Source organism: Elephas maximus, chromosome 27, assembly GCF_024166365.1.
Source record: "Elephas maximus indicus isolate mEleMax1 chromosome 27, mEleMax1 primary haplotype, whole genome shotgun sequence".
Classification (NCBI taxonomy): domain Eukaryota; kingdom Metazoa; phylum Chordata; class Mammalia; order Proboscidea; family Elephantidae; genus Elephas; species Elephas maximus.
Window position 1 is genome coordinate 7,190,759 of NC_064845.1, and position 15,860 is coordinate 7,206,618.

Below are 15,860 nucleotides of genomic sequence, written 5' to 3' on the forward strand. Positions count from 1 at the left end.
CTATAACAGAAATACCACAAGTGGATGGTTTTAACAAACAGAAATTTATTCTCTTACGGTCTAGAAGATTAAAAGTCCAAATTCAGGGTACCAGCTCTAGGGGAAGGCTTTCTCTCTCTGTTGGCTCTGGGGGAAGGTCCCTCTCATCTATCTTCCCCGGTCTAGGATCTTCTTGCCGCAGGGACCTGGGTCCAAAGGACACACGCACGCTCCAGGCTCTACCTTCTTGGTGGCATGAGGTCCCCCTGTCTCTCTGCTTGACTCTTTCTTTAATATCTCAAAAGACACTGACTCAAAATACAGCCTAATCTTGTAGATTGAGTCCTGCCTCATTACCATAACCGCCTCTAATCCTGCCTTGTTAACATCATAGAGGTAGGATTTCCAACATATAGGATAATCACATCAGATGACAAAATGGTGGACAATCATACAATATTGGGAATCATGGCATTGCCAAGTTAACACACATGCTTGGGGGACACAATTCAATCCATAACACCTGCCACCATTCAACCCAGTGCTTCTGGGAAATACTTTTGCCTCCCCAGGCGGCACCAAGACAACTAGGCACTGAAGTAGCGATCATGTTTCCAAACACCAAGTTGATGTCACCATGGGCTGCAACAGCAGGCTTACTGTTAGCAAGAAGATCCTCACCAGGTCCAGAGAGTTCTTTCCTTGGCCCACAGTGCTACCCAGTAAACGGGACGCATGGCTCAGTGGTGACACCCAAGGTGCCCTTGTAATGTCAATGTCACATTATCTACACAGGGTCAGAGGTGACCTCTTTCATCTTTCTCCAGTGGAATCCACAAGAGTATGTGCCTATAAGGACCCCAACCCCGAAGTCAAATATCTGTTCTCCAGGAAACTTTTGTGCTTATGGCCATAGGTCCTTCCAAGGAGTTAAAACAGATTGAGTCAAGGCATTTATATTACCACGGCATTGTTTGTAATTCCTCCGTAAAAGGTTGCAGAAATAATTTTGCTCCCTATTGATTTTGTTATTTTTCATTCAGCAAACATCGATTTTTCCCTCCTCCCATTGTTTCAAATTCGAGTTGAAAAAAATAACACAACTGCTTTAAATGGACAGCAAAAAGCAACATCAGAAGTCCTGTGTGGTCTGTCGGGCAGCTGCCTGGTGCCACAGGTCCTGGGGGACGCCTGGGCAAGAATACTGAGAGAGCGGTTTTGCAGGTGGAAGGAGGATCCGGTCAGGTTTGTATGTGCCCGAAGGGCACCAGCTGAGATCACAGACCAGAAGCAATTCCAACGGCTCCTAAGGAACACAGCAGGGATGCCATTGCTGCCAGGCCCAGCTCCTGTGAGCTCTTTCCCCAGGTCAGTGCCTCTGACCCCCAACTACTGCCGGTGCTCCTGCTAACCCCTCATATCTGCAACCTCCTGCTGACAGTTCCCTAGGATAACTCGGAGTGTGCCTCCTCCGACCTCCTGTCCCGGCCTGAGCCAAAAGCCCAGCTCCCTTGCCTCAACACAAGACAAACTCCGTGGTGCACCCGTAACCAGGCTAAGGCTAGACTTCGGAAACTCGTCTTTGTCTTGCTCCTTTTCCTGCCCTTTCCAGCTTCCCTCCTTCAATAAACCAGTCACATAAGCATCTCTGTCTTAGTTACCTTGCACGCTGTAACAGAAATAACACAAGTGGGTGGGCTTTAAAGAACAGAAATTTACTTTCTCACAGTTCAGGAGGCTAGAAGTCTGAATTCAGGGTGTGGCTTTGCTGGGGAGGTCCTTCCTTGTCCATTTCAGCTTCTGGTAGCTGCCAGCAATCCCTGGCGTTCCTGGGCTTGTAGATTCATCTGTCTGTCTGTCTTCCTCTTCCCCCTGTGTCTCTGTGTCTATTCTAATCTTATTATAACTCAGAAATATTAGGTTTAGGACCCATTCTATACCGGTGAAGGAGCCCTGGTGGTGCAACAGTTAAGCACTTGGTTGATCAGTGGCTCCATGGGAGAAAGACCTGAGCGTCTGCTCCCATAAAGATTGTGTGTGTGTTTGTGTTAGGTGCCGTCGAGTTGGTTCCCACTCAGCCATCCTACGTACAACAGAACGAAACACTGCCTGGTCCTGCACCATCCTCACAATCGTTGCTATGCTTGAGCCCATGGTTGCAGCCACTGTGTCAATCTATCTTGTTGAGGGTCTTCTTCTTTTTTGAGGGCCCTCTACTGTACCAAGCATGATGTCCTTCTCCAGGGACTGATCTCTCCTGATACCATGTCCAAAGTATGTGAGATGTAGTCTCGCCATTCTTGCTTCCAAGGAGCATTCTACAGCCTAGTAAACCCTATGGGACAGTTCTACTCTGTCAGAGAGCCGCTCTGAGTCGAAATCAACTTGATACCACCTAACAAAACTACGCTGGTATTTCCTCATTAATATAACAAAAGAAAAATCCTATTTCCAAACAGGATCACATCCACAGGTACAGTGGTTAGAATTTCAAAACATAATATGGTGGACACAATTCAAACCATAAGAATCCCCATCTCCAGCCCTATTTCTAGGGAAGCTGACTTAAATAGTCCCTTTGATGGCCCCTGGAGCCCTGGTGGCGCAGTGGTTAAGAACTTGGCTGCAAACCAAGAGGCTGGCAGTTCAAATCCACCAGCCGCTCCTTGGAAGCCTCATGGGGTAGTTCTACTCTGTCCTACAGGGTTGCTATGAGTCGCAGTTTGAGAACCTGCATTTCAGGACTGAAACATTTGGCCCAGCCACTCTATTTGTAGGGATTGCTCCTTCTGATATTCTTATATACACACAAAATGATGGTAGACACAAGGAAATCCACTACCGCACTGTTCAACAATAAGAGATGAGGAATAAACTGAAGGCTTATCGATATGGGACTGGCTAAATAAATTAAGGTAAATTCATTCTCTGGGACATCATGTGCTGTTCAAGAGAATGAGGACACTATGAATGGATATGGAATTATTTCCAAGATAGGAAGTTAAGTAAGAAGACACCACGGCCCGCAGACACCCTGCTAATTCAGAACTGAAGCTACTCCTGAAGTCTACTTTTCAGACAAAGATTAGACAGGCCTAGAAAACAAACAACAACACACGTGAGGAACACGCTTCTTAGATCAATCAAACCTACTAGACCTAATGGTCCACACCTGCCCCAAAGCAAAGAGGAGATGGCAGGAAGGGACAGGAAACCTGGATGAATGGACACGGGGAACCCAGCCAGGGTGGAAAGGGAAAGGGGGAGAGGGCAGATATTGCAACCAGTGTCACAAAACAATTTGTGTATAAATTGTTTTAACGAGAAACTAATCTGTGCTGTAAACTTTCACCCAAAGAACAAAAAAAACAAAAGAATATCCGGAGGTATTTTCCTAGGCATGCTATGCTAATTTTTTCACAGCAATATGTAAAAAAAAAAATAGTATTTGCGTGCTTACAAAAATACCTGGGCAGGGAGGTATGGCTGACAGACAAACGTCGAAGGAGCACATTATTTGCATAAAAATACGGTCCATCTACAGTTACTGTTTGGATCAGGGTTTTGATTTTTTTGGTGTGCCTCTGGAAAGGGATGGTGGAAAACTGACAACTGGGAGGCGAAGTCAGCACTTTCGCGCCAAGCGGCTCCCCACACCAGTTTCCCCATCTATAGTGTTGTTGTTGGCTGCTGTAGGGTTACCCCAACTCAGGAGAACCCCACGCACAGTGGAACGAAATGCTGCCCAGTCCTGTGATCGGCTGCAGACTGGATCGCTGTGGTTCATGGGGTCTTCACTGGCTGATATTTGGAAGTAGATCGCCGAGCCTTTCTTCCTAGTCTGTCTTAGTCTGGAAGCCCCCCTGAAACCTGTTCAGCATCATAACAACACACAAGCATCCAATGACAGAAAAGTGGTGGCGGCCCATGAGGTACATTGACTGGGAATCGAACCCAGGTCTCCTGCCTGGAGGGTGAGAATTCTACCACTGAACTGCCATTGCCCTCACTCCTCATCTATAAAATGGACATAATAGCACCTCATTTGGGATGGTATAATGAGTGAGCACATTTAACTGTTGGCACAATGCGTACTCCAAGAACTCGATACATGGATGTACCATGTTACAGGAATTCAAAGATATGTGACCACAGCCCTGAGCGTTCTGCTTTCTGTCACCCTGGTTTCCTTAACTAAGCAACAGCCACGAGAGCACCAGCTCTGATGTGGGGTAAACAGGTTCTTGTGGGTGTGTTAGTTTTCTATCACCGTGGAACAAATTACCACAAACTTAGTGGCTTAACACAACACACGTTTATGACCTCACAATTTCTATGGGTAAAAGGTCCAGGCACAACTTAGCTGGATCCTCTGCTCCGGGTCTCACAGGCTGCAATCAAGGTGTTGGCCAGACTTGCGTTTTCCTCTGAGGCTTGGGGTCTTCTTCCAAGCTCACCTGGGATTTGGCAGAATTCAATTCCTCGCAGCTACAGGACGGAGGTGTCTCTGGTTGGCTGCTCTCAGCTCCTGTTGTTGCTAGCTGCCACGGAGTTGGCTCCAACTCATGGTGACCTTACATATGACAGGACAAAACACTGCCCCATCCTGTACCACCCTCCTGATCGTTGGTACGTTTGCGTCCATTGTTGAGGCTACTGCGTCAGTCCACCTCATGGAGGGTTTCCCTGGTGTCCACTGACTCTCCACTTTACCAAACATGATGTCCTTTTCTAGAGGTGAGTCTTTCCTGATGGCACGTCCAAGGTAAGGGAGTTGACATCTCGCTCTCCTTGCTTTTAGACAATCTTCTGGCGGTATTTCTTCTAAGACTCATTTGTTTGTACTTCTGGCAGTCCACGGTATATTCAATATTCTTTGTTAGCACCACAGTTAGAACACGTTAATTCTTCGTCCATCTTCCTTTCTCACTGCTCAGCTTTCGCATGCACATGAAGTGACTGAAAAGACCACGGCTTGGGTCAGATGCAACAAAGTGACATCTCAGCGTCTAGACACCATGAAGAGATGCTTGGCACATGGATCTTTCACAGGTTCTCTTTACAAGGCAGTGCTTCTTCAAAGCCATTTGGAGACTCCCTCCCTTTGGGAAGGACCCAAAACCAAACTCACTGCCCTCAAGTCAATTCTGACTCATAGTGACCCCCCACAGGGTTTCTAAGGTGGTAAATCTCTATGGGAGCAGACTGCCCCATCTTTCTCCCAAGGAGCAGCTGGTGGTTTCAAACCACTGATCTTCCGGTTAGCAGTCCATCGCTTTAACCACTGTGCCACCAGGGCTCTGTGGAAAGTACCCAGTCCCTCCTTTAAGGGCTTTTCCTTGATTAAGGCAGGCCCAGCTAGAGATGATCACTTTGTTATTAACTAAGAATCAACTAATTTGGAACCTTAATTATACCTGCAACGTTCGTTCACTTGTGCATATCACACAGCCATGGAGATGGCCTCCCATCACCTTTGCCATATTCCACTTGTTCAAAGCAAGTCACAGATGCCACCCACATTCCAAGGAAGGGGATTATACAGGGCATGACTCATTGGGGATCACCCTAAGTGTGTCTGCCACAACGGGCTAGCCTGGGGACCTACTCACCTTACACAGAGTAACAGCACACCAAGCGGGACAAGGGTAGGCCTTGGCTGAACTAGGGTTCAGATGCTGGCTCCAGAGAACTTACTGGATTTTTTTTTTTTTTCAACCTTGGCAAGTTACAAAACCTCCCAGTCTCCGTTCGCCCAAAAAGGGGAAAATGAATACCTGACAGAGTCATTAGAAGGGACAGATAAGAAAATTGTGGGTAAACCCCCCTGGCATAGTAGAGCAGGCACTCAACCTTAGTTTCCTTCTCTTTTCTCAACCCTTACTGGAGGAACTTATGCATAAAAATGAGGCTAATGTTGCTTTTCTTTTAAGTCTTCCAGAAACCGTGAGTAACATGTGAAAGGCTTCATAAAATATGAGGCACATACTATCTGTCCAATCCTCCACAGCAGGGTTTTCCTTACTCTGGCTGGCTTCACCTCTGGCAAATGATGACCTCATCACTCACACCTGTTATGCCCCACAGCACCTCTTTCTGGATCAGCTACCACCTGCCCACCAAGACGGGGCCAAATGGATAAACCACGGGACAACCACGTAACGGGCTCTCATGCATTCTCGCAACACCATTTTCAAACAACGTTTAATGGCATGTGGAAATGCTCACAACATATTGGTAATAATAATGGTATAAAAAAAGTATGATTCCAAATTGTCCTTTTCATCTAAGTCAATTGGCATAATAAAATCTATTAAGGAAACATTCTGCATCCCACTTTGAAGAGTGGTGTCCGGGGTCTTAAACACTAGCAAGCAGCCATCTAAGATGCATCAATTGGTCTCAACCCACCTGCATCAAAGGAGAATGAAGAACACCGAGGACATAAGGCTATTATGAGCCCAAGAGACAGAAAGGGCCACATGAACCAGAGACTACATCAGCCTGAGACCAGACAAACTAGATGGTGCCTGGCTACAATCGATGACTGCCCTGACAGGGAGCACAACAGAGAACCCCTGAGGGAGCAGGAGAGCAGTGGGATGCAGACCCCAAATTCTCATAAGACCAGACTTAATGGTCTGACTGAGACTGGAAGGACCCCCGTGGTCATGGCCCCCAGACCTTCTGTTGCCCCAGGACAGGAACCATTCCCAAAGCCAACTCTTCAGACATGGATTGGACTGGACAATGGGTTGGAGAGGGATGCTGGTGAGGAGTGAGCTTCTTGGACCAGGTGGACACTTGAGACTATGTTGGCATCTCCTGCCTGGAGGGGAGATGAGAGGGTAGAGGGGGTTAGAAGCTGGCGAAATGGACACAAAAAAAGAGAGAGTGGAGGGAGAGAGCGGGCTGTCTCATTAGGGGGAGAGTAATTGGGAGCATATAGCAAGGTGTATATGGGTTTTTGTGTGAGAGATTGACTTGATTTGTAAACTTTTTGTAAACTTTCACTTAAAGCACAATTAAAAAAAAAAATTTCCAAAATTGTCCTTTTACAAGCTCAAGTCCTGGACTCAGACTGCCTGTGTCCCAATGCATTTTCACTGTCTATGGCTTTGTGGCTTTGGGCAAGTTATCTAACTTCTCTGTGCCTCAGGTTCCTCATCTGCAAAATGGGAATAATAATAAGACCTATCTCATAAGGTCATCGTGAGGATTAAATATGGTAACACTTATGAAAACCCCAGGCCCAGTGGCTGCCACCTAGTGAAACTCAATGAATGATGGGTGCTGTTATTATTTTCCGTTAAGCACCACTTCTATACTTTGAGGAAAAAGTTAAAAATAAAGACTTCGTAAACAATGAAGATGCTAATGAGTTGATGGCTGTCTTCTCAGGGGAATAAAGAAAAGCTAAGAGGAAGAGGAGGATAAAAAAATATACTGAGGTGAGACCATGCTTAGTAATTCTCCGTGCTTTCCAGAAGGTTCTACTTTGTCTGAAAGGCATTTACTGCATTTCTCCCTTTTTTTCCTCTGTCTCCATTCCCTTCTGAAGGAATCTCATTTCTTCCATCTTAAAGAGTAAGGGTGACACCGCTGTACTCTCTCAAATTTCACAGCAGCCCTTTTAGGTCTTACCTGCAAACTGCTTTGTAAACAATCTCTGTCTCATTAACAATCAGTCTACCCATCTGTCTACTTAATTAAAATAAATAAAGTGTGGCTGCCCCCAGAAAAGGATAAGCCACGTCCCTGCCTCCACTAATTAAAACACAAACCAGGTAGAACACTTCTCTGGAGAAGGCTGAGAAACCACTTCTGCCCATGATTTCCTGGGGAGCATGGATGGGGGTCAGGTGGCGAGGGACTCCATCCCACCCTCCTTCCAGACTGAGAACTTTTCCCTCAGCAAGGCCTGAGGCTGCTGGGCGTGAGAGCTGGCGCTGGCTTCTGACCCAGCCCCTGCTGATCCTAGGGGTTGCTAAGCACCCCAGTGAGGAATGTCACAGAGTAAGCAACAAGCCAGGGAGCCACCGAGCCAAGCTGGTGACAAAGAAAGCAAGCATGCGGCAGGCGGCGGGTCAGAGGGAGGCTTCCGTGGGCAGCCTGCCAGGCCGGCAAGGGCCGAGCAGATGGCAACGGGGAGGAAGCAGGTGGCTGGCTGCCCAGGGCCGCTGCACAGGAAGCTCCGGGGCTGTGAGCTGGGGGAACCAGGGGCTGGCAGGAAGGGAGAAGACAGAGGCCTTCCTTAAAACAAGAGCTTAAATAAATCCACTGACCCACACAGGGAATCCGTCAGTGTCCTGCCTGCCTGGAGGGTCTCTGGGACCCACTGCAATGCCAGAAAGCTGCTGGACTCCGGCCAGACCCACACAGAACCACACGCCCACCCACATATCACCCTGGCCCACTGCAGCCTGGCAGACCCAACGGCCAGGTGTTTTCTTCAGTACCATCTGCTCTCTGGGCAGTGGTTCCCAACCTGGGGCAGGTGTTTACCGTCGGTATCATGGGAGGGAATTCCTGCCAGATGTTAAGGACTCCATGTGTTCCGTAACCTGAAGAGATAACGTCTCGCATGTGTGTGGGTCCTACCAGTCTCCAAGTGTACGCAGCTGCTTTGTGCTTACTTAAAGCCAAGTGCAGAGGGCAGTACAGAGCTCTCCCTCACTGCACACCACCACTTTAAAGGAGGGTTGACGCTGACATGATGCTTCTCTGATATTCTTAGAATAAGGCCCAGACCCTCACCATGGTCTACTAGGCCTCAGGGATTTGGTCCCTGCAGACTTGTCCAGTCTGACCCACGCTATTCCCACCTCCAGGATTCAGCAATACTTCCTCCAGACTCAGAGCTCCTGTCCATGCACTTCCCTCTGCCTGTAATGCTGTTCCCTCAAGCTTCAGAGTTTGTGTCAAGTGTCCCTACCTCAGAGAAGCCCTTCCTGACCTCCTAGGTAGGCCAGGCCCCCCCGCCAGTATATGCTCTATGGCCCTGAATACCTCTCCTTCACAGCTCTGACCGCAGTTTGTGATTATATATTTATAATGATGTGATCGAAAACCCTGGTGGCGTAGTGGTTGAGTGCTATCGCTGCTAACCAAAAGGTCGGCAGTTTGAATCCACCAGGTGCTCCTCAGAAACTGTTGGACAGTTCTACTCTGTCCTATAGGGTCACTATGAGTCAGAATCGACTTGACAGTAGCGGGTTTAACGATGTGATTAGCGTTTCTTTCCCTATTAGATTGTAAACCCCAAGGTTGAAGGGGCTTGTCTGTCTTATTCACTCCTCTATCCCCAGTGACAGGCACAGCATCCTGGCACACAGTAACCTGTTGCCATCGAGTCGATTCTGACTCACAGTGACCCTACAGGACAGAGCAGAACTTCCCCATAGGGTTTCCAAGGTGGTAATCTTTACCAAATGACCTTTCAGTTAGCAGCTGAGCACTTAACCACTGTGCCCCCAGGGTTCCCAAAACAAACAAAACAACAAACCCATTGCCATCGAGTTGATTCCAACTCTTGAACACTCTATATAACCCACTGCCGTCAATTTCGACACACGATGGCAGTGGGTTTGGTCTTTTTTTCGTAAAGCTGTTAAAAAGAAACCAATTTAGGCAAGAGTTTGAGGGGAAAGATGCTTTGCGTGAAACCACTGGGTGTGGGAGAGCCATGTCTATACTTCTAGAAACCCCTGGTGTCCACGCAGAGTCTGGACTGACGAGCCAGGTCTCCTGGCATCACTGGGGTGCCTGGGGGCCTGAGCTGGAAGGGGTGCCCTGGGGGTTGAGGGGTACAGATGCCCTTGCTGTGGGCCCAGCAATGCTTCCCATCCCTCCGTTCATTCAGTAGACACTCAGGAGTGCCACATTCATCTCTGTGATGCAGCAAGATAACTGTGACAAAATCCCTGCCCTCTAGAAGTCTGTGGTTCAGCTGAGACAGACAAGTAAACCAAAAATGGCTGGTCATGGAGAGGACAGTTCTGAGAGTTGCCCACATTAGGTGAGAAGGGACGGAGGCAACACAAAGACGGTGTCAGCTGAGCTGAATCTTGAGAGGTGAGTACTGATTGGTTTATCAGGTTGGGGTGCCCCGTTTACCCCTCTGGTGCCTTTATTCAATATATCTAAGTTCGAGTCATATACGTGGTCTTTTGTGACTAGCTTCCTTCACTTAGCATGCTTTCAAGCTTCATCCGTGTTGTAGCACACATCAGTACTTCGTTTCTTTTCATTGCTGAATAATATTCCATTGTATGGGTATACCGCATTTTGTGTTCCATTCATCAGGTGATGGACATTTTGGTTGTTTCCATTCTTTTTTTTTTTTGGCTATTACAAATGCTATGAACATTCATTTATAAGTTTTCGTGTGGACGTATGTTTTCATTTCTCTTCGGTGTATACCCGGGAATAGAATTGCTGGGTCATATGGTAACTCTAAAAGGAGCCCTGGTGACACCTTGGTTGAGCACCGGGCCGCTAACCAAGAGGTCAGCGGTTCGAACCCACTAGCCACTCTGCAGGAGAAAGATGCAGCAGCCTGTTTCCTAAAGGTTACGGCCTTGGAAACTCGATGAGGTAGTTCTACTGTGTCCTATTGGGTCGCTATGAGTTGGGATCCACTAGACAGAAGTCCCCCTGGGTGAGGTAAATGGTTAACGCACTCGCTGCTGATCGAAAAATTGGAGGTTTGAGGTGCCTTGGAGGAAAGGACTGGTGATCTACTTCCAAAAAATCAGCCATGGAAAACTATGGAGCACAGTTCTATGCTGACACGCATGGAGCTGGAATTGACACAATGACAACTGGTTTATGGTAACTCTATGTCTAACTTTTTGAGGAACTGCCAGACTGTTTTCCAAAGTGGCTGCACCGTTTTACAACCCCACCAGCAATGCACGAGGCTTCCAATTTCTCCACATTCCCATCAACACTTGCTATTATCTGTCTTGTTATTGTAGCCATCCTACCCGTTACCCGTTGCCGTTATCGATTCCGACTCATAGCAACCCTATAGGACAGAGTAGAACTGCCCCCATAGTGCTTCCCAAGGAGTGGCTGGTGGATTCGAACCGCTGACCTTTTGGTTAGTAGCCGTAGCTCTTAAACACTGTGCTACCAGGGTTTCCGTAGCCAGCCTAGTGGGTATCAAGTCGTATCTCACTGTGGCTTTAATTTCCCTAAATCATTTAACAAGCAACAACTCTGCTGAATCTTCTGGGGATACTGAGGCCAGTCAGGCCTGGGTTGAGCCTTGCCTTGGCTGCTGACGCCGTGGGACCTCAGTAAGCTCCTAACCTTTTCTCAGGCAATTTCCTCATCTGTCAAACATGTTACTTCACTGGAGTCTTAGAAAAATTTCACAAGATGATACATGCATGGTACACTGTACATAGTTTTCAGCATATTGTCAAGAATGATAGCAGGGCTCAAAAAAATGTAGCTATTTAAAAAAAAAGGCTGTCCCTTAAGGCCAAGAACTGTGACTATTTGTCTTGTCTAATGAGGATGACCAAAGAGACTACACCATGGTGGCCACAGAACTAACTATAAGGATTCATTAAAATGATACGTCAATGACTAAGATTCACTCAGAAACTCCCTTCCTGGTTTCTCACTTTTTCATTTTCTAGTAGTGGGGGACCCAGGAAGAGGCCCAAAGAAAGGGAAATGGTCTTAGTTATCTATAAAACCCGTCGCAGTCGAGTCAATTCCGAATAATAGCGACCCTACAGGACAGAGTAGAACTGCCCCATAGGGTTTCCAAGGAGCAGCTGGTGGATTCGAACTGCTGACCTTCTTTTGGTTAACAGCCAAGCTCTTAACCACTGAACCACCAGGGCTCCCTTAGTCATCTAGTGCTGCTTTAACAGAAATACCACAAGTGGATGGCTTTAACAAAGAGAAATTTATTCGCTCAGAATCTAAGAGGCTAGAAGTCCGAATTCAGGGTGTCAGGGTGCCAGCTCCAGGGGAAGGCTTTCTGTATCTGTTGGCTCTGAGGGAAGGTCCTTGTCATCAGTCTTTCTCTGGTCTAGGAGCTTCTCGGAGCATTGACATAGGGTCCAAGATGTGGTCTAATCCTGGCTCTTTTTTCTTGGTGGTAATGACGTCCCTATGTCTCTTCTGCTCACTTCTCTCTTTTAAATCTCAAAAGTGGTTGACTCAAGATACAACCTAATCCTGTAGATTGAGCCCTGCCTCATTAACATAACTGCCTCTAATCCCGCCTTATTAACATCATAGAGGTAGGATTTATAACACATAGGAAAATCACATCAGATGACAAAATGGTGGACAATCACACGATACTGGAATCACGGCCTAGCCAAGTTGACATACAATTTTCGGGAGGACACAATACAATCTATAACAGCTCTTCTCCAAAGGAACAGCCTTTCCAGTAATTTCTTCAGGTAATTTGTTGACAGGTCTGTTTATCAGACCATGATGAAAACACGTTATGAGAAGTCAAGGACAAAAGGGTCGGCTACGGTCACTACGGAAACCCTGGTGGTGTAGTGGTTAAGTGCTACGGCTGCTAACCAAAAGGTCGGCAGTTTGAATCTGCCAGGCGCTCCTTGGAAACTCTATGGGGCAGTTCTATTCTGTCCTATAGGGTCGCTATGAGTCAGAATCAACTCGAGGGCAGTGGGTTTTTTTTTTTTTTTTTTTTTGGTTTTGGGTCACTATGAGTCGGAATCAACTTGACAGGAACCAATCTTTTTGTTGTTGTTGTTCAGTATGTGATTGAGACATCAATGGTCAAAATGACACACTTAAATGTCACATTTTTAGCTGCTTCTGCCCTTCCCCAAAGGAGCCCTGGTGGCACAACGGTTAAATGGTTGGCTGCTAATCAAAAGACTGGCAATTTGAGCCCACCCAGCCGTTCCCCAAGAGAAAGACCTGGTGATCTGCAGCTAGAAAACCCTATGGGGCAGTTCTACTCTGTCACACAGGGTCGCTATGAGTTGAAATCGACAAGGTGGCATGTAACAACAACAGTCCTTCCTCAACACTAGAACTTGGCCAAGTGTTTTCCAGCAAAGAGGAAGTGAACATCAAGTATCCAAGCAGGCACCCCAGAAAAGACAAGGAGGAGACTCGGGAGGAGGCAGACAAGAGGCCCAGGTAGGCAGCCCTAAGTAGTCTGTCTGCTGGAATGACCACCCTGCAGGGGAAACTCTACTCCCTCCCAGGGCATCTGCTCAAACCAGCCTGTAGCTGCAGGGGGGTCCTCCAGAGAAGGAGGAAGGTGTAATAATCCCCTGGGCATGGTTTCCACAGGAGTATGCAGAAGAAGCCAGACAAAGCAATTCTCCATCTTTGATCTTCTCTCTTGGACAACAGGCCCCACCACTGCCACCCACAACATGGTACCAGGGCCACAGGGAGATGGAGTGATAGAGATGGAGTGAGAGATGGAGGTTTCTTTTCTCCACTTTTGTCCACCAAATTCATGGACTGACAAGGACACTTCTCACCCCTATGATCTTTGTCCACCAAATCATTGGCCAAGATGGAGCCTTCCTACCCCATTACCTCTGCCCACTAAACGCATCCTCAGGTCACGTGATGTCTGTTCCAAGGCTCAATTAAGGTCTGTCTCACCCCTGCCCATCTTTTGATTGGACTGATCAAATCTCCTCATCTGGGCAAAAAAACATCCTGTTCAGACCCAGCACTGCTCAGCACTAATTTTTTTGTTCTTTTTTTTAAATTTAAGTTACTAAAGTGCCTCTCCTTCCTAATTTTTGGTCCATCCAGACACCCACCACCCATCTGTCAGCTGGTCATATTGTGGTGGCTTTCATATTGCCATGATGCTGGAAGCTGTATCATCGGTATTTCAAATACCAGCAGGGTCACCCATGGTGGACGGGTTTCAGTGGAGCTTCCAGACAAAGACTAGGAAGAAAGGTCCTTGATCTACTTCTAAAAATTAAAAAAAAAAAAAACGCAAAAGTTAGCCAGTGAAAATCCTATGGATCACAATAGAATACTGCCCAGCAGAGGGTGGGAAGATGAGCCCCCTAGGTTAGAAGGCACTCAAAATACACAGCAGCCGCAACAATGGACTGGGGCATACCAACAATCCTGAAAATGGCAATGTTTCATTCTGTTGTACACGGGGTCGTGATGTACATAGCTCAGACCAGAGTCAACAGCAGCTAACGATGACAAGACTGCCTTCTTAGAGATCTCCCTCTTTGCCTTCTGGTTTGTCCCGAGAGGGAAGTGAGAGCACCCTTGACCCACAGCCAGCACCCGGAGTAACAGTGCTGTAGATGTCTGGGGAGCTCTGATCCTGTGTCCAGCCCCCTGGGGCTGGACCACCTTAGCAAGCCCCCGGTTCTGGGTCTGGGACCTTGTGCCTATCCCCCCGTTCCTTTCCCAACACTCCTTTTCACAAACTACACCCTCCTCCTCCACCATTTTTGTCATCAACATTTCTGTGAATGGAAAGTCACCAAGAGCCCAACCCATTTTCACCACACTTCATCCAAACTGAAAAGATGTCTAAGTTTAAACATTTTTAAAGAAGAAAAACATGGAGAGGGAGAAAAGGAAAGAGTGGGGAACTGCCAGAACAGGCTGACAGCGGGAACCCTGGTGGGAAGGCTTCTGCCTGGCTTGTCACGGAGCCCAGACCTTCATCTTGCCTGGCTCCACAGGTGACCCCCATTCTGGCTCCCCAAAATAAGTACCAGCCCCTCAGAACAGGCTTCCCCATTGATCATCTGCTCTCCAGAAGCAACACACGCCCCCTGGCCTGGGCCCTCCCTTGGAACTTGAGAACAAGGGACACCAGGAAGCCTGCCCCAGGGGTTCCACTTTTGTTCCCTGCGGGGCAACTGCGCTCAGAGCGAGGACGCCCTGCGGCGCTGGGCTGGGAGGAAGGAGGAGGCCGCAGCGGGGAGGTCGGGTTTCGCTGTCTCAGCGCCGCCGCCGGGGCGACTCTTCCACCCCCGGCCGGGGTTCGAAGCCGCGGGGCCCAGAGAAGAGGAAGGAAGACGTAAAGGAACTTCTGCTGGGCCTTTCTGTCAGTTGGCGGGCCAGGCTCCGCAGAGACACTGAGGAGCCCTAGAGTCCTAGATTTGGGGGAGCAAGGGCGGGGCGAGGCTGCGCTCCAGAACGGGGCTGGATTTGGGGAGCAGGGGAGCAGGGGCGGGGGTGCGCTGAGCTCCAGGACCCGGGCTGCAATACAACTTCCCGGGAGGAAGCCCTCTCGGAACTTGACTTCTGGGGGCGCGGTCTCCCGCCCCGCCCGCGGCGCGAGGCTCGGCGGCTCCGCGGGGTCCCTGCCGGGGCCCCTTCCTTCCTGGGGGACGCCGTGTGGCCCCGACCCCGGCCCTCTTACCATCTGCGCCACTTTCAGCAGGCCCGTGTGAGTGCGGGGGTAGTCGGGGTCCAGCAGCCCCTCCGAGGGGCTCGCGCTGGGCTGACCCGCGCCGGCCCCGGGCCCGAACGCGTTGCTGCTGCTGCTGCACGTGGTGCGGACGAGACCGGCTCCGTGCGACATGGCGCGGCCCCAGCCCTGCGGCCGCCTCCTCGGGCAGCAGCGGAGGGGCCAGCTAAGGGGGCGGGGCCTCGGGCGGGGCGGGGCCAGATATGGGGACCTGGGGCGGGGCCAGACAGGGGCGGGGCCACGGCGGAGGGGCCAGATAAGGCGGGGAGGGCGGGACCCTGGTGGGAGGGGCGTGGTCGGGGGGCCAGATAAGGTGGGGAGGGCGGGGCCCTGATGGGCGGGCCAGATAAGGGAGGGGCGGGGCCTGGGGGCGTGGCCACGGCAGGAGGCAGATAAGGGGGCGGGGAGGGGCCCTGGAGGAGCTGGGATGGAGGCGGAGTCAGGGCTGGCG

At 49.2% G+C, this 15,860-nt stretch overlaps 1 protein-coding gene across 2 annotated transcripts in view; it reads right to left on the reverse strand.

The window, feature by feature from the left end:
• The window catches only part of CMTM7 (CKLF like MARVEL transmembrane domain containing 7), a 70,838-nt gene extending 55,252 nt beyond the window's left edge, over positions 1-15,586 (reverse strand). Inside the window, exon 1 of one of the 2 annotated variants that reach the window (XM_049871200.1) lies at positions 15,362-15,586. In XM_049871200.1, coding sequence (XP_049727157.1) covers positions 15,362-15,523 — 162 coding nt within the window. In that variant the 5' untranslated portion in view covers positions 15,524-15,586. The remainder of the gene's footprint in view (positions 1-15,361) is intronic. The other variant, XM_049871199.1, reaches the window with a different exon arrangement.
• Between the last annotated feature and the right edge of the window lie 274 nt (positions 15,587-15,860).